We start from the raw sequence: 20,478 nt of genomic DNA, 5'->3' as shown, positions 1-20,478 counted from the left end.
TGCTGCATCCATACACGTTATATCATGGATACATGTTTTATTAGTGTAATATTACATGTAATTTCTGACATTCCAGTCACTGCTTGAGTTCTCTTTTCTTATAAATAAATCCTGATTTCCACTCATGTTATACGATACACTCTCATCCTTAAGCCAGCACCGTACATTCGACTGCAGGAAGAAAATGCACGCACCAAAAATAATAAGTCTTATGAAGATAAGCCCTTTTTGAAATGAAGCTGGGACAATCCCATTAATAGTGACGGGTGTTCTAGACTTTGGTAAGATTTGCTTTCTTGGATATTTTTGGGCATTATGTTCTCGTTAGGTTGATGTGCACCTTTTACATGTAGTCATTTATATATTACGGATCATGACATAACCAGAATGTACTGAGGAACTTAGTCCGTTTTAAGAAGTGATTTTCTTTAACCCTTAGGGACCTAATTTCTCCAGTCTTAGATTACAGGATGCATATGGCGACAGTTTTGGTTGGCGGTGGGTCGTTCATGATATTCATTTTAATTTTTTTTAATTTCACTGTAATATATATATATTTTTTTTTACCATCTAGGACGTCAGATAACACCCCTAAGAAACATTCAAATTGTGCAAATTTAAAAAGAAAACAAAAAAAGTAAATAACTTTCCACTGTAGCATCCATAGGAGCCCCGGTTACACGGGGAAAACATTTCCCAGTAGTGAGAATAGTCGCTAGCAGAGCTGATCTTGGTCTGCTAAGACCCTGCATCTCTGCTTTGCCAGGCAGCATTCGGCAGTCATGCGATTGCCACTTCACATAGTGGAACACTTCCGCCTTCTCTCTTTAGTACATAGTGCTCATTGAGTGCTATGTAGCATGGACAGGAGAAGGCAGAAGTGGTTAAAACCTGTGACTAACAGTTGAGGACCCCGATCTGTTTCTGATTAATTGCAGGAGCTTTAATCCCATCCTGTACTTCTGCTATTGGCCAGGATTAAAGCCCAGGACCAAGCACTGTACATTTACCGCACTGACTTCTTAAAAGGGTTAAAGAGCATGTTCTGGTGACATCTGTTCTAGGGATCCTTCTGGACAGGACAACTCTCATCCCAACAGTTATGGCTCCTGTACTTTCACACAGAAGCCATAATTGCTAACTGCATGGAGGCGGAGCGGGCCAGAGATCTTCTGACCACCTGCTTCCATTCAGATAGTCGTTCAAAACTGAATGACTGAGTGTTTATATGGGCTGATAGTCAGCAGGTTTTTATGTCTCCACAAACTGAACAAGCGAATCAATTATAGTTTATCGCTCAGTAGAGAGCGTTTATTGTTTCCTTTCAGATGATCCAGCGATTAAAAGGGCCCTAATGGCTACGACTGAGAACAACCCACCAAGCAGGATCTGTCACCCTCGGACAAGGTCTAAAACGAGACGTTCTGATTCATGTTCTAAACTTGCTTATTAAATCAGAAACTAGGACGACTTTCTTGCATCTGTGTATAAAAGACCTGTGTGTTTACCAAGTTATTGTCAGTCCATGAAGAGATAAAAGGGTAGGCAGAGGTTTGTGTATTCCAAGGTTTAGTACAGATTAAAAAAGTTGTGGCTTTATGACTAACTGTACAAAGTTACAATACACTGCAGGCCGGAACTGTCAGCACTTAGATGAAAACCATGTGGACGTTTTGCAGCATCTCTCGCTACTTCTGGCTCGGTTTTCAGAAAGTTCTGTCCAGAGGGTGAGAACACGTATAAGCGCGGTTTTCTAGGACATGTTTTGCTATTTTCTTAATACTGTCATCTTGATTTTCTGGACAATCTGATGGGAAGGGAAAAAAAAGTGCATTAGATGCAACAGGGTGAAAAGAATTGTCAAAATAGCTAAATGATGCGAAGAACTGAAAGCATTAGCATAAGTGAAGCCCGGAACATGGGAAGTTTTAGTCACCTTTCTCCCTCCACTGCTGTGATGAATACATTCTAACAAATCTAGTGATAGAGCTGCACATGTATTTACACCGGCTTTCTGCCATAAATCCTATACAAAATATGCCGTTTGGATCCCATAAAACCCCATGCAGCACTTTAAAACACCAACAAATATGAATGCAAGTGGGCAGAGATGGCTAATTTATGAATATTTCCAGCCACTTTTCTACCTCTGACTTTGTACCTAGCATAAATTACAATATATTCATTAAGCCCTTCCCACCTTGTAATATACATGTATGTCATGGGAGGAAAGCGGTTTGTGCAAGATATCTGACATCTGGAGCCGCCTGCAACAGCACGGATTGGAGAGAACTTTGATTCCTGCCATTAACCAATTACATGCCACTATCACAGTTGATTGCAGCAAGTAAGTGGTTAAAAGAGGGAGGGAACATGCTCTGACATCAACAGCCCTAGGCTATCCGATTGTGGAGTACCAGTGAATTGCCTAGGGATGCTTAACAGTAGCCACCGGGTCTGCCATGGCTGGTAACAGCAAAGATAACAGATAAAGTGTATTAATGGGAGCAAGCACAAGATCACAGGTTCAAGTCTACCACACGGACATAGCAGAAGGTAAAACAAAACCCCTTTTTGGAATACCTGCATTCTTATTAACAATCCATACAATAAATTTAAGATTTTATCCTGAACGGCAAATGCTTAAAAAAAAACAAAAAAAAAACAAAAAACTGCTTTTTATTGCATATAAGTGGAAAAAGCATAAAACAAAATATATATAAATTTTGGTATAATAGTATCAACCCGCAGAAAATGGTTTAAACCATATAGTGAATGCCATTAAAGAAAAGACATTAGTAATGTTTGTTTTTCTTCATCCTGTTCCCCCTTCCAACCCCCCAAAAATAAGTTAAATACTACTATGTACCCCAAAACTACAGCTCACTCTGCAACAAACAAACCCTCTTACTGCTATGTGGATGGATAACGGAAAAAAAAAAAAAAAAAGGTATGGCTTTTGAAAAATGGAGATGAACCCACCCACCCCATAAAATCATTTAGTATTAAACTAGGCCGCATCCTTAAGGATGTACAGGGTGCGCACCATACTGATGAATTTAGCGTGTTTTGATCAGGGACTGTGCTCAGTTATGTGGTTTCATGTCTTACATTTTGCCAGTTGAGTCATCATGTAGCAGTTCTTCATATAAGCCTCAGAGCAGAAAATATTTGCAAGCAGCACCTATGGGAGAAAAAAACAAACAAAAAACTACTAGTCACATAGATAATGACTCCAATTAAGACTGTTCTCCATTTAGATGCTGCTGTCAATTCTGACAGTGGCATATACATGGCCCAACAGGGAGGGGGTCTCCCACTGTCACCTAAACTGCTCACCTGCGACAATATTGCAAGGAGTCAGTTCATGGAGTGAAGGCAGCTTGGAGCCTTATGAAGGCCCCAGGGCTCATGTATTTCTGCCTATTAAGCCACCTCTTCATATGGCACAGTTTAATTGCATCTATTACTGCAGGTGATAAACTACAACACAGAAGTATTGCAGTATAGTGTACAATTGATCAAACAAGTGCTAAATCAAGTCCCCTACCGGGTCTAAAAGACAAAAAAAAAAAAGAAATTCACCTCACTAAGGGTGACTACCCACTACAGTTTTTTTTCACTGCGAAATTCGCAGCGTTTTTTTTTCTGCAGGGGTCTATGGGACTTGTTAAAATCGCGATTTCGCTGTAAATTGTGATTTTGCGCAATCACGATTTTAACATTACAAGTCCCATAGACCCCTGCAGAAAAAAAAATGCTGCGAATTTCGCAGTGAAAACAACTGTAGTGGGTAGTCACCCTTAGAAATAAAAAAAAAAAAGTTTCTGTATAGTAAAGTATATGATATATTAAATTGTAACATTGAAAATACAACTTATCCTGTAGAAAAACAAGCCTCAGATAGCTATAACAACAGAAAAATAAATACATTTTTGAAAGGGAGTAGGAAAACACTTCTGAGCCATTTTTCGTTTTCTCATTTGTTAAGGGCTTAAAGACTGGTTCACCGGTCAGGATCCCCATAGATTAAGCATAGCCGGCACTTTTCCTGCAAAGAATCACTACAGACTCCAAGCAATAAGCCTCCTTCACTTGTTTCAAACCAGTCCTTTACTAATAATTATAGTGCACTTCAAGATCAAAAGTCAACAACTTCTCACTGGGGGAAAAAATTACCCAAATCCATAAAAAAAAACAACAAAAAAGATACAATGAAGCTCGAACGTGAAATAAGAGTATTTGAGACTTACTTCGTGATCATGGTTCTGCAGACCAATGCTGATAGAACGACTAGCTCTAGATATCACCGCTGTCATACCATACAAATTAATGATGATATCCGCCACTCGTTTCAGCGCAAGCTGCTCGTCCACAATGGTCTGGAAAAAATAGATACAAATCAGTGTTAACAGAATTCAATTTCCCCACTTTGGAACCAATCACTAAGATGGAACCAATTCTACTTGCACAGTCATATTTTATATAGACAAAGAAAGCATGTCAGGTGCAATCCTGAAAATGTATAACGGCGCATAGAACCTGACGTACCCACTTCCAGTCTGTTGGCCTACATGAAAGAAACCGCATGACACTGAAAACTATCGGCCAAAGTCATGTTAACTGAACCTGCTAAACCTCCCCCCAAAAGAAGATCTGTCATATGGACAGAAGCTCCTCCACCTGAAAAGTAGAACCATAAGGCAGTGTCCACTATCTAAAGCTTTATGAGCAAGAAACAATCGTGAAAACAAGAAGTTCTTACCTTCCCAAACCTGTACAGCAGACTTTCTACTGCGCTGCCAAAATAATACGTATTCTCCTCCAGCTTTTTTGTGCTTTCCTGTTAGTTTTAAAAAGTAAAAATCCAGTTGTTACTAGTAAAACCCAAAGTTTCAGAGGCATGGCTTGAGAGATTCGTGTCCAAGGGACACTTAAATATATGCACTTATTATTCGAAGTGGCGGTGCGTCATCTTAGTATGTACTGCAATTTTTGGACTTTAAGACGCACTTCGAGCATAAAAAAAAAATCTTACTAAAACTACCAGCATCTTATAGTCAGAAGTTAGGGGAGTAGGAAGGGAAGGTGGCCCTCAGGCAATGACATACCCTAAATACTTAGAGGTCTAACACAGAGCTGATGAAACACTTTGCCTCATCATTCTGAAAAAAACTATTCGGGCTTGGTTACGCTCTGGCATAACAGCTAGGACTGCAGCAGGAGATGGGAGCGAGGTCCCTGCTCTCTGGCAGGCAGCTTCTGCCTGGGACACACTTTCGGAGGACAAAGACTATGAGCGTGGTCACAGCCTTGTCTTCAATCTCACTCCTCTTCCTTCAGTGTGACATCAGCAGTACAGGCTGTATAGAGGAGTGACCGGCTGCCATCCCCACCGATACTACCAGAGACAGGACATCACAGGGTGCATAAAACACCCCTCTGTGAGGAAGACTGGATTCACAAGTGTCACACAAGATGCTCCTGTAGTCAGCCTGCTTAATTAGGCCAGGGCTACATGGTGAATCTTGGCCACGACAGCAGTCACATGACCAAAGATCACAGTGTAACTCTGCAACGTCACACTACACTACTAAAACAGTGATCTTTTTTCATGTGACCCCTGTCACGACCAAAAGTTGCCATTTAGCCCTAGCCATAAGGTTTATATTTAGTAAATTTACTTTGCCTTCTAACCCCTAGTAAAATCACCATAATGTACAAGCTGATGGGGAGTGGAGGGGTTAATCAGATGCCACCTCAAGCTGGTTTCGGACATCGCGTTTTTGTTGCACAACTTTGATAGCTGAATCTGCATCAAAATTTCCACAAGTACAAAATCCCAAAGTAAGAGAAAAGGAACGCATGCTCGGTGCAATCATATGTAGTCCAGGTGTAAATGGAGGCGACTCAAATTGATAAAATCTGCAAGGTTTAATTACCGTATATACTCGAGTATTAGCCGACACAATAAGTTTCACCGCAAAAAAGTGGGAAAACTTATTGACTCGAGTATAAGCCTAGCTATACTTGAGAATATACAAGTTGCTTAAATTCTCCCCGCTGTCATCCCCCGCTGTCATCTCTGCTTGGCTCTGTCAGTGTTGTGTAAGTAAGTGCTGTGATTGGATTGAGCGCCAGCCAATCACAGCTGGCGCTCGATCCAATCACAGCGCTTACTTACACAGCACTGACGGCAAGGAATTTGAAAGCCGAGCAGGGAGATGACAGTGGGGACAATTCTAAAGCAGCTTGATTGGCTGTGAATGATCGAGCACCGGCTGTGATTGGCTTGGCGCTCGATCCAATCACAGCTCTTACTTACATAGCGCTGATGGCGGAGGATGAGAGAGCCAAGCAAAGAGGACGGCGGGGGATGACAGTGGAGAGAATTCAAGCAGCCTGCCGCACCGCCACCTGAGACACAAATGCCGGCTGGGAGATGAGTATAGAGGGTTTTTTAAAGCCTTCCCTGACTTGAGTATAAGCCGAGGGGGGCTTTCTCAGCACAAAAAAATGTGCTGAAAAACTGGGCTTATACTCCAGTATATACAGTAGTTCCTTTATTGTCACTTGAAAAATTGGTGGGTCTTATAGTCCGAAAAACTGCTAAATGCAATTTGCTAGAATATGCCATAAAATTATGATCTCTGATCCAGAGAAACAAAAAAGGGACACAATTTTGTAGGCAACTAAAATGAAGAGGGGCTGCAGCATGTAACTTCAACTTTGGGCCCCGGCAGTTAAAGCCGCAGCAATCAAGGAAGGCATGTGCAAGCAGAATGCCATCACTTCTAATAGTGGCAAAACCCCTTCAATATGATGCATCACTCACTTCAAGGCTTGGGTGTACGACTCCACTTGTCCCAGTTAATCCTAAATTGATTTTCCTGTGCATGACGCTTCCCAGTTTTTTGCCCATCAGTTCAAAGGCCGCTGAAAGACTCCCCTTCTTCAACTCCCTGATAAAGAGACCAGATGCATTACCCATCTCACACTACACAGGAGGAATTCAGACAGAATTACAGTGTGACCAATAATACCAACTTATACTCAATATTCCACTTATTTACTGATTGTAAAAATTTGTGAGCAAATTGTTTACAGGGAGAAGGATTACGACTTGGTCATGTACGATCTGTAGCTGGAGAGGACTGTAAGCTGGTCGTACAGATACAGGGCCATGTTGCTAGTGCTTATCTCCTTATACGACATCCTAAATAACCAACATGTACTTATCTCCCTTCACCTTCCTAAAATACAGGATGTTACACTTTCTGCTCTCCGCCAGCCATCTCCCATAAGCACCATTTACACGGGACGATTACCGCTCAAAGTTCATTCAAACGTTCTGAGTAAATGCAAAAAAAAGAAATTCACTTGTCGTGCCTGTCTATATGCTCAGCACGAGCACAAACGACCTTAGCGGTGACACCAGCACTCGTGCAGTCGTTTAGTGCACTTGTCCCATCTAAATTGGACAATGCTCACTGGCTCTCCATTTGCCACCTGGTTTCTGAATGGAGAGTGTTTTATACGCCTGGCAGTAGATGCACAATGTCAGGGAGTAGCAGAGCTGTGTCCTCAGTAATGACAGTGCTACCTTACACCTTGTACTAGAGGAGCATGCAGGCAAACAGAAGCAATGCTTGTTAAAGTGGAAACATAATGGGAAATGTAGTCTTTTACTTGGGTAATCCTACTACAGCAAGCCCTGATAGCATCATAAACAACAGAGATGCAGAACGCTGAGTAAGATAAGAAAAACAACATTAATTCATTTTGGTTATGGCGGTATCAACACCTACTTTTAGTCTGCTTTTTTTTTTTAATAAGTTAGGAAAACTTGGCTAACTTTTTTTGGCAGGTAGCCTCAAGACTTTCCTGGCCCAAGTAAGGCCTCCTGAGCACATGAGGATTTGATCAGCATTTTGCATCACTGTTTAACCCCTTAGTGACTAAGCCAGTTTGCACCGTGTGGTCTCTTTCACATGAGCAACAAAATGCATGTATGTGAAGCCCATGGTTTCCAATGGGTTCTTCTAGATGAGAGATGTTTTGTAGCCTGAAAGAACACATTGAAAACCATGGGCTTGACATACATGCGTTTTGTAGTCCGTGTGAAAGAGCGTCTAATGACCAGGCCAAATTTGGGAAATCTGACATGTGTCACTTTAACATAGAATAACTCTGTAAAGGTTTTACATATCCAAGTGATTCTGACATGGTTTTTTGGCCACACATTGTACTTCATTTAGGTGGTGAAAATAGACCTATAAAATTTGTGTTAATTTATCAAAAGTGCCAAAATTGGGAAACTTTTGAAAACATTTTCGTCTTTCCACATTTTCAACTGCAATATGTCAAATATGTGTAGACATACTGTACAAAATTTTGGTAAGATTTATATTTCCATCTGTTTACTTTATTCTGGGTGCACATTTAAAAAAAAAAAAAAAACATTTAGGAGACATACAAATGTAACATTATTTATTAAAATTGAGGAACATTTTGTTTTCCTACACGAAGCCAACATTGCAAAGGCTCATAGGTGTCAGAATGATAAAGCTTTTATGCGATCCCCGTTATCCACTGGATAACGACGATTGCATGACTTGGGGCCGCACACCATGGCCCTCATGAGAGCTCCAGGCTCTCAGCTACCTTCAGTAGCAGATAGTAGGGAGCTGTCACATGCACAGACCTCAGGGCTTTAGTCTGCAGGGCCGGCGTGTTTTACGGCCCAGTAGACTAAAGGCCAGACACCCAGGATGTCAAAACACATATGGGTGGTCACTAAGGGGTTAAACCAAAACCAGCATTAGATGTGAAACACGGGTGGAAATATTTATACTTTTTTTTTTTTTGTATTCAAGCCTGATTTCTGCTTAAAAGATGAAAAAAATGTGCAAAATGCTGACCGAATCTGCATTGTGTTACATAAGATCTAAGAATCTGCTGATAATATTACAATTCTCGCACTTACTTTATTTTCCCAGTCAGAATCTTTCCTGCATGCTGCATCCCAGTGAGGGCAATGTACATACGTAGGATTTCATTGGTCCCCTGAAACCAAGTAAACATTCATAATTACAGCACACAATAAGACTAGAATAAGTGGTGTATTAACCCTTTGTGCTTCTAACAATGCGAAATATAGTAAGCTAAAAAATAAAACAAAAAACAGGAGAAATGGCCACGTATACAACCCACTGAAACCCAGGATTGTAGGCTGAACTACTTTACCCCAAAACCACAACATATACACTTACTGTATGCGCTTGGTGATAGCATTATACACTGTATAATACAATTAGAAACGCATAGTCTGGGCATTACATCAATGTAGTTCTGTGTCCAAAGCCAACTGTCCAGTATAAATAGATTTAGGTTAGCGAAGGCCTGAAAAAAAACAAAACAGAACACTCACCTCAAAAATAAGAAGAATGCGACTGTCTCGTAAATAGCGTTCGTATGGATAATCCTTCATATACCCCAATCCGCCCAGGATTTGTAGTGCCTCGCTGACACATTGCCATGCCCCTTCAGAACTAAACACCTAATGTAAGAAAGAATGAACGTTACCATTCATTATGCCAGGGACCCCCAAATGGAGGGTTCAATGAAATGCTAATGAATTGTGTGTAAATTATGCCACAGTAAGTTTAAGGTCAGTACAGAGATCTGGTTACAAGAAGAACACAGGAAATTATAGGGACTAATAACACTTCTTACAAAAATCAGGAATTTTGTTACGGAGACATGATTATTTAAATAATTTTGTACGTGGAACATGAAAATTTATTTTAAAATGTGAGATTGTTTTTGGTGTTTAAGCGTTTTTTATTTTCTGCCATCAAAAGCAAAACCAAACAAACCTGAAAATTGTGTTATTTTTGGGATTTAAACTACTTCTCTCCTCTTTATCTAGCGGGACTACACAATTCTGGTATCTCTTTGAATGGCACAGTCGTAACAGATTAAATCATTACAAGAAGAAGGACTAGTGTTGTCGATCATCACTTACACCAGGCCAGAAGAATGTAGGGTTACAGCTGCTCTTCCCATCCTTCCACCCTTACGTACTAAACTTGGAGTTCCGAAACAGTTTATAAATGCTCTAGATAGGAAAGGTGACCCATTGACGTATTCGTGTTCGCTATTTCAGAGGATCGCCATAGAGAGAATCAAGTAGGGAATATGTATTGATCCGCAGATCAGACAACTTCAAAAGGATGAGGAACTTTAGAGTCAGATGAAGGACAGTGAAAGAAAAGCACGGAGGGCTTTGAAAATAGTGTCAACTAGTTTGTTAGGAAATGTCAGTAGGAATAGGAAAATCGGCTCCAGAAAGTCCATAAAACTGCATATCCTCTATTCCCATTAAGAGGTCCTCCCCATTAATGGCGCTGCACTACATGACGAACACAGGGAGCATTTTCATCAGGATATCACAGTCACTGAGAAGCGTTACACAGGTATATGATGTCCGGCAGTGTTGGCAGGTTATTACTGGAGGATCAGAAGAGACAATCAAGAAACTGAACACAAGAGGCAAACAAAAAGTCATCATATTTAAAGCATGTACGTGTATTCTCTTTCTAATAAAAGAAAATCTTGTTAAAAGGGGTTTTGTCATTTGAACAAAATCCTGTTCCCTGCCTAAAATAAAGACAGGAATTAGGTTTACCTGTTAATTCCTTTTCTGAAGTCATCCTGACAGCATACACATGGAGGATGTCCACTGGACCCCTGTTGGGACAGGAAGCGGAAAAACATACAAAAGGCACCTCCCGCCACCGGCTCACCAGTGTGTACCAAATAACTACAGTGACCCGGCTTTGCTTAATCACTCATTTTTAATACCGAAACCATAGTACAATACGTTACTTCACGTAGAGAAGGATAACTGAAGGGGAGGGAAAAGCCCCTATGCTGTCAGGATGACTTCAGAAAAGGAATTAACAGGTAAACCTAATTCCTGTCTTCCCCTCGTCATCCTGACAGCATACACATGGAGGAATACCAACAACCAAGGGCTTTAGGGAGGGACCACTGCTTGCAGAACTTTCCGCCCAAAGGCCGTGTCCCGGCTGGCCCCCACGTCCAGACGATAGTGTTTTACAAAGGTATGGGTGCTTGACCATGTGGCGGCTCTGCAAATCTGGTCGGTTGTCGCCTGGGCTCTCTCCGCCCAGGAACAGGCGACCGCCCTAGTAGAATGGGCTCTAACTTCGCCCGGGAGTGGGATCCCTTGGGATCTGTATGCCTCTTCTACGGCCCTCCTGACCCACCGCGCTAGGGAGTCCTTAGTAGCGGCCCCTCCTCTGCGTGGACCCTGAAATTGAATGAAGAGGTTATTAGATTTCCTAAAGGTATGTGAGACCTCTAAGTACTTCAGAACTGCTCGTCTCACGTCTAGGTTATGGAACCTCTGTTCCGTAGTGTTCCGGGGTTCCTGGCAGAAGGAGGGAAGTACTATTCTTTGCTCTCTGTGAAAGTCCGTGAGGACTTTCGGTTGAAAGAAGGGGTCGGGCCTAAACTCTATCTTGTCCGGGAAGATGGTCATATATGGGGTTTTTATAGAGAGGGCTTGGATTTCCCCGATCCGCCTGGCGGATGTAATGGCCACTAGGAAGGCAACCTTATAGGAGAGGGTCTTAACAGAGTTCTTCCAGGGGCTCGAAGGGGTGTGCGCAAAGGGCCTGTAAAACAAGATTCAGGTCCCATGGGGGCATGGTTCTTCTTATAAAGGGGTGAAGTCTGACTGCTCCTTTAAGGTATTTTTTGACTAGCCTATGGTCGCCTAACGGGAAGTCAAAGAAGGCTCCTAGGGCGGCCACCTGGACCTTAAGGGTACCAGGTTTTAGGCCCATGTCCAGTCCATCCTGAAGGAACTCTAGAATCTTATTAATGTCTGGTTGTTGGAGGTCGTGAATACTGTGCCCCAACCACCTAGAGAAGGTGTCCCACACCCTGGTGTATATGTTCCTGGTGGACTCTTTGAGACTCTCACATAAGGTGGTGGTCACCCTCCCTGATAGGCCCTGGTTCAGGTATTTTACCCGCACAGCTTCCAGGCCGCTAGTCTGAACTGTCGGGCTTTTGGGCAAATCAGGGGACCCTGTTGTAGGAGGTCGTCTCTCCACGGCAGATGTAGGGGCTCCTGTGTTGATAGAGCGGCCAGGAGCGGGAACCAAGGTCTCTTGGGCCAGAACGGGGCCACCAGGATAACGGAGCCCGGGGACCCCTGGATCTTCTTTAGAACCCGAGGGATCAGGGGGATAGGTGGAAAGGCGTATGTCAGGTCCCATTCCCATGCTTGGGATAGTGCGTCTATTCCCAGGGAGCCCCCGTCTGCCCCCCTGGAAAAGAACCGGGGACACTTGTTGTTCTCCCGAGAGGCAAACAAGTCCACCTTTGGAGTCCCCCATCTTTCTGTAATCAATTGGAATGCCTCTGGATGTAGTGCCCACTCCCCAGGGTCCATCCTCCTGCGGCTGAGGTAGTCTGCCATGGCATTCTCTGGGCCCCTTACGTGGAACGCTGAAACGGAAGGCATCCGCTGCTCTATCCACCCAAGCACTTTCGCCGCCAGGTCTTGTAGTCGGGGGTTCCGCGTGGATCCCTGGTGGCGAATGAGGGACACAGTTGTTATGTTATCCGAAAATCTTAATGGGTCTACCCCCGATCTCTGTCTCGAGGTCACGGATGGCCCTCCAGACCGCGCAAAGCTCCTTGTAATTGGAGGATTGAGTGGCCTCTTTTTGGTTCCAGCCCCCCTGGACATAGTGACAGCCTAAGTGGGCCCCCCAGCCAGTTGCGCTCGCGTCAGTGAAGATGGATACTGGGGATGCCGGGTCCCAACTTGTGGACCTGGCGAGGTTGGAGATAAACGTCCACCACCCCAAGGAGGACCTTACTTTATGAGTGAGGGTGACTTCCTGATCCAGGGAAGCTGGTGATTTGTCCCAGTTGCTCAGGATAAAGTCCTGGAGAGTTCTACCATGTAACTGGGCCCACGGGACTACTCCAATACAGGCTGTCATGAGACCGAGGACCCTCATGCCTCTCCTAAGGGAGACTTGGGAGGCTAACGAAAGTGCTCGGCTTTCGTCTTGGATCGTTTTTTGCTTTTCTAGCGGGAGGGAAGAGCACTGGTGGTGTGAGTTCAGGATAACCCCCAGGAACTTTTTCCTTTGTTCGGGCTGAAGACTGGATTTGTCGAAGTTAATGATCCAACCTAGCGACTCGAACAGGTGGAGGGTGAGGTTGACCCGGTGCTGGAGTTCCGAGGGTGATCCTGCTATAAGCAGGAAATCGTCGAGGTATGGGACAATTAGTACTTTGTCCGTCCTTAGTGCTGCTACCATCTCCAATACTAGTTTGGAGAACACCCGAGGTGCGGAGGCAATCCCGAACGGCAGGCATGTGAATTGGTAATGCGAGACTGACCCTTCTATCACCAGGGCGAATCGAAGAAACTGTTGGGAGTCTGAGTGTATGGGAATATGATAATAGGCGTCTTTTAAGTCCACCGTGGCCATGACGCTATCTGGTGTGATTAGGGGGATCGCTGATCTTACTGATTCCATTTGAAATCTTCGGTATGTTATAGATTTATTCAGGTATTTCAGGTTGATTATAACTCTGTAGGCCCCGTTAGGCTTCTTAATAAGAAACAAGGGGGAGTAGCACCCTCTGAGCCGTTCTTCTGCGGGAACCGGGATAATGGCCCCCAGGGATAGTAGGTCCCGTACCCCCGACTGGAGGGCCCGGGCCGACGCGGGTGACTGGCAGGGGGTAACCACGAACCTCCGGGGAGGGGGAGCGGAAACTCAATTCTATAGCCCTCTGAGACCAGGCGTAGGGCCCAGGGATTGGAGGTTATTTCGCTCCATCTATTGGCGAACCCCCTAAGTCTGCCCCCCACCTGCCGGATCCCGATGGGCGGATTCTCACCCTTTCCGCCTTTGGGGTAAGACCAGCGTCCGGTTTTCCCCTTCCCCCTGTATGTTCTCGGGGGAACAAAGGGGGGAGGGTAGGAGGAGGAAGGCCGCTTGACGGGTCTCTCTGCTGGTAGCCCCTGACTTTTGTCTGAAGCCTTCTCCAGGAGTGTATCCAGGGAAGGTCCGAAGATGCGATGTCCTTGAAAGGGCAAGGAGCAAAGCCTGTTCTTTGAGGCATTGTCCCCTGTCCAGGCTTTTACCCAGACGGCCCTCCTGGCTGTGTTCGAAAGTGCCGCCGAACGGGCCCCGAACCTTACTGACTCCATCGAGGCGTCCGCCAGGAAGCCGGTGGCCTGTTGGAGGAGGGGAAGGCAGTTGGAGATATCTTCCCTCGAACCCCTTTGCGAGACCAGGGCCTGGAGTTGGTCTAACCAGACCGTCATGGATCTCGCTACCGACGTGGCCGTAATGTTGGTTTTCATGGTGAGGGCCGCTGACTCCCAGGCCCTCTTCATTGCCGAATCCACTCGTGAATCCAGTGGGTCCCGCAATTGGGAGATGTCCTCAAAGGGGAGGGCAGCCTTCTTTGAGACCCTGGCGACCGCCAAATCCACTTTCGGGACGGTGTCCAGGAACTCAATGTCTTCCGGGGTGAAGACCATACGATCTTTAAACGCCTTAGACAGAAAAAACTTGTGTTCTGCCTGTTTCCACTCGGTCAAGATAAGCTGTTTTAGGATATCATTGACCGGGAATGATGGTTTGGGCTGCGGTATGAGTCCCCGGAACAGGGTATCCTGGAGGGATGGCTGCTGCGACGTCTGTTCCTCCACCTGCATGGTGTGACGGACCGCTGTTAGTAGCTGCCCCAGATCCGCCGATGCGAAGAAGTACTTCCTCGTGTCTTCCATGGGCGGTATGGATTCTGAGGGGGAATCTTCTAAGAACCCTTCCTCAGAGTCTGATTCTTCTATCCGTGACCGTCTTACCCTTTTCGTGGGGGGCGGAACGGAAAGAGACGAGAGAGAGGCCTCGATCTCCTCGCGGATCATAGCTCGGATGTCCGATATGCCCGAGGGGCCTTCCTCACGGACCACTTTCTCTGTGCAGTCTGCGCATAAGGGTTTGGTGTGTCCCTCGTCCAGTCGCCGCAGGCAGACTGGGCACTTGCGCACGCGCTTCTTGGCCTCTCTGCCCTTTTGTGCTTCTCTGTCCTAAGAGACGGAGACAGCAGAAAAAGGGGGGGGGGGGGGTTTCCAGCACCTGATCCCTTCCTTACCCCTGGTGTGAGCCCCCGGAGGTTTACTCACCAGCAGGCTGCTCTCCGTGTCTTCTCTGGCCGACATCTTTACTTAGGTGCAGACCGAAGACATGTGGGGAATATCCTGCTTTTCTCCTTTTTTTTCTTTTTTTTTTTTGGATTTTCAAATTTGGCGCCTTTTCCCTCGAGGCCCCACCCCCCCGTGACGCGGCCGTGCTGACGTCATGCCGCCGCGCCGGACCCAGGGGATACACTCTGCGTCGGGCTCTGAGGAGGGCGCATAGATGTCCGGGGATGTCGGATCGAGCGCGACAGTCGGCCCGCGCCGCGCGCTCTCCCCACCCCCCTCGCTGGCATACCTGCTCAGCCGCTCTGCCGACAGAGGATCTCTGGAAGCCAGGGTAACGGAGCCCGGGTCCTGATGTCCGGAGGGCGGCTTCCAAGCCCTGCAGGTACCGGGCTGTATCTTCCCAGTGCGACAACCCCACTGGGCAGCGCGCTGGGGAAGGGTTCCCCGCAGGGAACGTGGTGCTGGTCTTTGAGATCCTGCGGGTGAGGGTCCCCACGTAGGGTCTCACTCGCGCAAGCTCTGCCAGCCCGACCAGAGAGTCGTCCCCCCACGGGCGGACAGGCTGCATAGGAATCTTCTTTCTTCTTTTTTTCCCTGCCTCCAGCATACACCTGGAGGCTTCCGCTTGGACTGTCCTGTAGGGACAGGAAGACACTGGTGAGCCGGTGGCGGGAGGTGCCTTTTGTATGTTTTTCCGCTTCCTGTCCCAACAGGGGTCCAGTGGACATCCTCCATGTGTATGCTGTCAGGATGACGAGGGGAAATGAGGATATATTCATCTCTCCCAGAGTCCCAGGACGCAGCAGATAGCTGCCGCCAGTTATCAGCGGTGACCTCTGGGTAAGCAGATGGGTGGAAGCAGATGACTGCTGCAGCCAGAAGCCGCAACATCATGCCCACAATCTCTTGGCATCATGGCGCCCAGGATGTGAGCAATCATGGCAGGAGCGCTGATGGTAACGCTGTGCCCTCTGATTGGCCACCAGTCACTTGTCAATACCAGTGGTGGCTCTCAGCTGCATCCCGGGACTCCAAGTGAGGAGAGTATACCATTGATTTTTTATTTTAGGCAGGGCTCAGCTGATGGACGGGATTTTCTTCTAAAGACAAAATTCCCTTAAAAACTCAGCGTTCTTTCCTTTTTCCTTCTGTTACTTCCAAACAAGAACCAAAAACTCACATTTTCACTGTCACTAGGACCAGCATCCCAAAATTAGTTAATCATGTTTCCGTTACAAAACCTTTGTTAAACAGTGTAACAGATTAATATATGTGGAATACAGCAGCTCCCCCTAGTGGTGACTGAAGCACCCATGAATTCTATCATAGCTCTGTCTAAGTAGGGGATATGTAGCTCTGTATTACAAACTCACAGCGCTAACCTCTTTATAGATTTAATATGAAAGGACTCCGCTCAGACTGACCTTTCTCTGATAAGTCACATCATCCACATAATCAGCAGAATACTGACAAGAGTTTAGAAACTGGGGCAGAACCTGTCTGTGTACTGGGGTGGAAAAACTGCTCCCAAAGCATACATTGACATTTATCTTTTAATGCGTTGGTCTAATAACAACCCTTTTGTGTTTTAAGACACATCATTCCGCTGGGTCATGAAAACATAACAGGTGGTTGGAAAGAGATCTCCCAGAACCCCCCTAGGGAATGAGACCCCAACTCGCCAACGATATGGTAAATAAAAAAGGATCTGTGCTCATAAGAAAGTGCTGTGCAGAATGAAGTACCAGTACTTACTGGAAAGAGGGGAATCTAATACAGGTGGTCCCCGACTTGCGAACAGGTTCCGTTCCGGGAGCCCGTGCGCAAGTCCGTTTTGTTCGCAAGTCGAACAAATGGTATGGAGCGGGTGGATCCCGCTCCATACAACGTCGGGTGTCGGCTGTTCTTACAGCGGGCACCCGGCGGCAGCAGTTCCGACGAGCCGCGCCGCTTGTCAGAACTGTTAACACTTTAAATAACGCTCTGACAGCGGTATTTAGAGTGTTAACAGTTCCGCCGAGCGGCGCGGCTCGTCGGAACTGCTGCCGCCGGGTGCCCGCTGCACCCGACGTTCAGGGGGTCCGTACAGCGTCCCACGATGAGATCGCGGGACGCTGTGCGGTTGCTAGGCAGCCGGGGACCTCCTGAAAGGCCCCAGGGCTGTCTATGCAGAGTGCCCATCAAGCGCACGGCTTGATAGGCGCTCTGCATAGACAGCCCTAGGGCCTTTCAGAAGGCCCCTGGCTGCCTAGCAACCGCGATCTGACCGGACAGGCTTCTATCAGGCTTGATAGAAGCTTGTCCGGTCCCTGCACAGCATGATGTAATGCCATAGCATTACATCATACTGTGCAGAAGAGATAGTTCGTATCTAGCGAAATTCGTAAGTCGAATGTTCGCAAGTCGGGGACTATCTGTATATATGTTGTGATGCTGCCGCTGGCCCCATTAAAAACAATGGGCAATGCCATTCACACCCAAAGATAGGATGTGCTGCAGGAAAACATCAGTCATGTGCATGACCCCATTCAAAAGAATGAATGGGGCTCATACTCGTGTCTCGCAATGCACAAATCTCGTGCGATTTTCTCAGACATGGCAATACAAAGAAATAAAGCTTTATTTATGTATGAAACAAAACATGTGGGATAAACGAGTAAGGTTATACAAAATAATGACAAAAGACGTGCATGCACCCGCTTGGTGTGAGGTCGCATGCATCACTGACATTCGCCCCTCCTACTTCATCATGTCAATGAGGAGGCCAGAATCCTTTATAAACCCTGGACTTAACACCTTTCTCAAGCACAAATAACCTGAAACGCGTGGCACTGCATTGGATGTCTATCTACTTTTCACCCATTACTTCATTCCGCACAGCACTTTTTTATTTTTAATCTACCATATCATTTTCCCCTTTCTGTTGTATTTTGCATGATGCTCTCCTGCTCTCTGGATGCATAAGAAGTGTTGTTTAATCCCCAGCCTTCCAGTACTATAGGTGTGGTAGCTACCCCCCCCCCCCCCCCCTTAGTTAGCTGGCCACACCAGGCGAGCCCTTCATATTCTTACGATCTATACCCATTTCCAGATTTGTTTTGTTTCTGCCGACTTGCAAACGTCAGATGGAATGTTGGCTAGCATGTAGGGCCACTCTCCAGTGCTATGAGTGGGACCGTCAGGGCTCTAATCCCTATGGAGATTGGCTATACATGTGGAGTCAGCTCTCCAGCCAAGTAAAAGATTCGGGCCCTCGCTCTCTGCACATGCAGAAACATAAAAACCATTTACGTTTTTATCCTTGTGGCGAGAAGAATTTCTATAACCGCAAATATCAAGGTGCGCTGAAATTGCTGTGACTGCTATTCTATTGTCTGTAGGGCTCTTTTACAACACACGGAGCTCAACCACAAGAAGACATTTCATGTTATGGAATGAGATGTCCCGCGATTTCTCTCCCTCCTAATGCAAATCTATTTATCATCTTCAACGTTTTTTGTCACTTTTTTTGGAAGCAGTAATTTATGAGTCGAGATAGGAATTTACATATTTGAAATCTACCTTAACCATGGCTGCTTCAACTGAGCAATCTGGAAACCCTGGTCTGTCCATCATTCCGGCTGTGAGGTACGCCATGCTTTCCATCACATAGGCCTTCTCAGCCATGATAGCAAATTTCTCCTAGACGATACAAATGGAATATAAATACTGGCAAAAATCGGACGTTCCACAACATTGTGTCACTTACTAATAAACATGGTGGAAGGAGTCTTCACTGACCTCTGGCATGTACGATGGATTAAAAAAAAAAAAAAAAAAAAAAAAAAAAAAGGCTACACACCCTGTTAAAATGCTATATTTTTGTCATGTTAAAAAATACGACAACGATGAATAATTTCAGATCTATTTCCATCTTCAGTGTTATCTGTTCAATTCTATTGAAAAACAAACTGAAGTCTTTTAGGGTGGAGAAACGAAAACAAAAACAACTAGAAAAATGTGGTTGCATTAGTGTGAACACCCTCTTATATTGGGGGATGTGGCTGTGTTCACAATTAGCCAAATCACATTTACACTCATGTTAAATAGTAGTCAGTACTCCGCTGACATTATTTATAGTGATTCTGAATTACCCCATATGAAGTTCACCTCTTCTAGGAGGATTTTCCTAACATTTTCTTACTTGGTCCGTTATAACACTTCAAAAGGATCTGATTGTTTGTAAGGGGTCAGGAGAAGAGGACCAAAGAATGTCTGACATCCCTCAAAAATTGTCTGATTGCGTAGTGCATGTGACAACCATCTCCCGTATTCTTCATATGTCTGGGCTGTGGGGGCAAGATGGAAGCCTTTTCTAACAGAGAAAAACATCCAAGCCCAGCTATGTTCTACCAAAACCTCCATCAAGTCTGTTAAAACTATGTGGGAGAACCTGTTTTGGTCTGGTGACATCAAGGGGGAACATTTTAGTCATACTGTAATTCATAAAAAGGTATATCTGGAACAAAGCCAATACTGAACCACCAGAAGACCACTGTACCCGCAGTGAAGATGGTGGGGGCAGCATTAGGCTTTGGGGCTGTTTTTCTGTAGCTGGAACTGGGGCTTCAGTCAAGGTGAAGGATATTATGAACAGATCCAAATATCAGACCATTTAGAACAAAACCTTCAGGCCTCTGCTAAAAAGAGGAATTTCACCTTTTGCCATGACAATAACCCAAAACACCTCTCCATATCAACACAAGAATGGCTTTGCCAGTAGATGATCAAAGTTTTGGAATGGTCCAGCCAGAGCCAAGGCCTGAATCCCATTGAAGAGTTGATCTGTGAGTTGACCTGAAGAGGGTGCTGCACACGAGATGCAGTGGGCAAAGACTGCCATGCCAAGATGTGCCATGCATCCAAAGGGTACATCAACAAAGCATTAGTTTAAGGTGTGGGTATATAAAATTTTCCCTACCCTACACAAAGATTTTAGTTTGTCTTCCAGTGACATTGTACAGATAACGGGTCACATTGAAGGTGGAAATATATCTGAAGGGATTCATCTTTGTCTTATTTTTTTAACATAACAAGAAAGCCTGGCACTTTAGCAGGGGTGTAGCCTTTATACCGACTGTAGTACATATCAGCAGTCATTCATACACAAAATATTTGGATAGTAATCTTTGAATGGTCCAGGTGAAAGCTAAGTTACC

At 45.3% G+C, this 20,478-nt stretch overlaps 1 protein-coding gene across 1 annotated transcript in view; it reads right to left on the bottom strand.

Moving 5' to 3' along the window:
• Window positions 1-1,283: 1,283 nt before the first annotated feature.
• The window catches only part of ACAD9 (acyl-CoA dehydrogenase family member 9), a 61,689-nt gene continuing 42,494 nt past the window's right edge, over window positions 1,284-20,478 (bottom strand). Inside the window, exons 11-18 of the mRNA XM_066596455.1 lie at window positions 18,842-18,961; window positions 9,431-9,559; window positions 8,987-9,066; window positions 6,836-6,962; window positions 4,766-4,843; window positions 4,254-4,382; window positions 3,112-3,184; window positions 1,284-1,807 (exon numbers count right to left, since the gene is read on the bottom strand). Coding sequence (XP_066452552.1) covers window positions 1,707-1,807; window positions 3,112-3,184; window positions 4,254-4,382; window positions 4,766-4,843; window positions 6,836-6,962; window positions 8,987-9,066; window positions 9,431-9,559; window positions 18,842-18,961 — 837 coding nt within the window. The 3' untranslated portion in view covers window positions 1,284-1,706. The remainder of the gene's footprint in view (window positions 1,808-3,111; window positions 3,185-4,253; window positions 4,383-4,765; window positions 4,844-6,835; window positions 6,963-8,986; window positions 9,067-9,430; window positions 9,560-18,841; window positions 18,962-20,478) is intronic.

This window comes from Eleutherodactylus coqui, chromosome 3 (assembly GCF_035609145.1).
Source record: "Eleutherodactylus coqui strain aEleCoq1 chromosome 3, aEleCoq1.hap1, whole genome shotgun sequence".
Lineage (NCBI taxonomy): Eukaryota > Metazoa > Chordata > Amphibia > Anura > Eleutherodactylidae > Eleutherodactylus > Eleutherodactylus coqui.
This window is presented reverse-complemented; position numbering and strand designations above follow the sequence as displayed.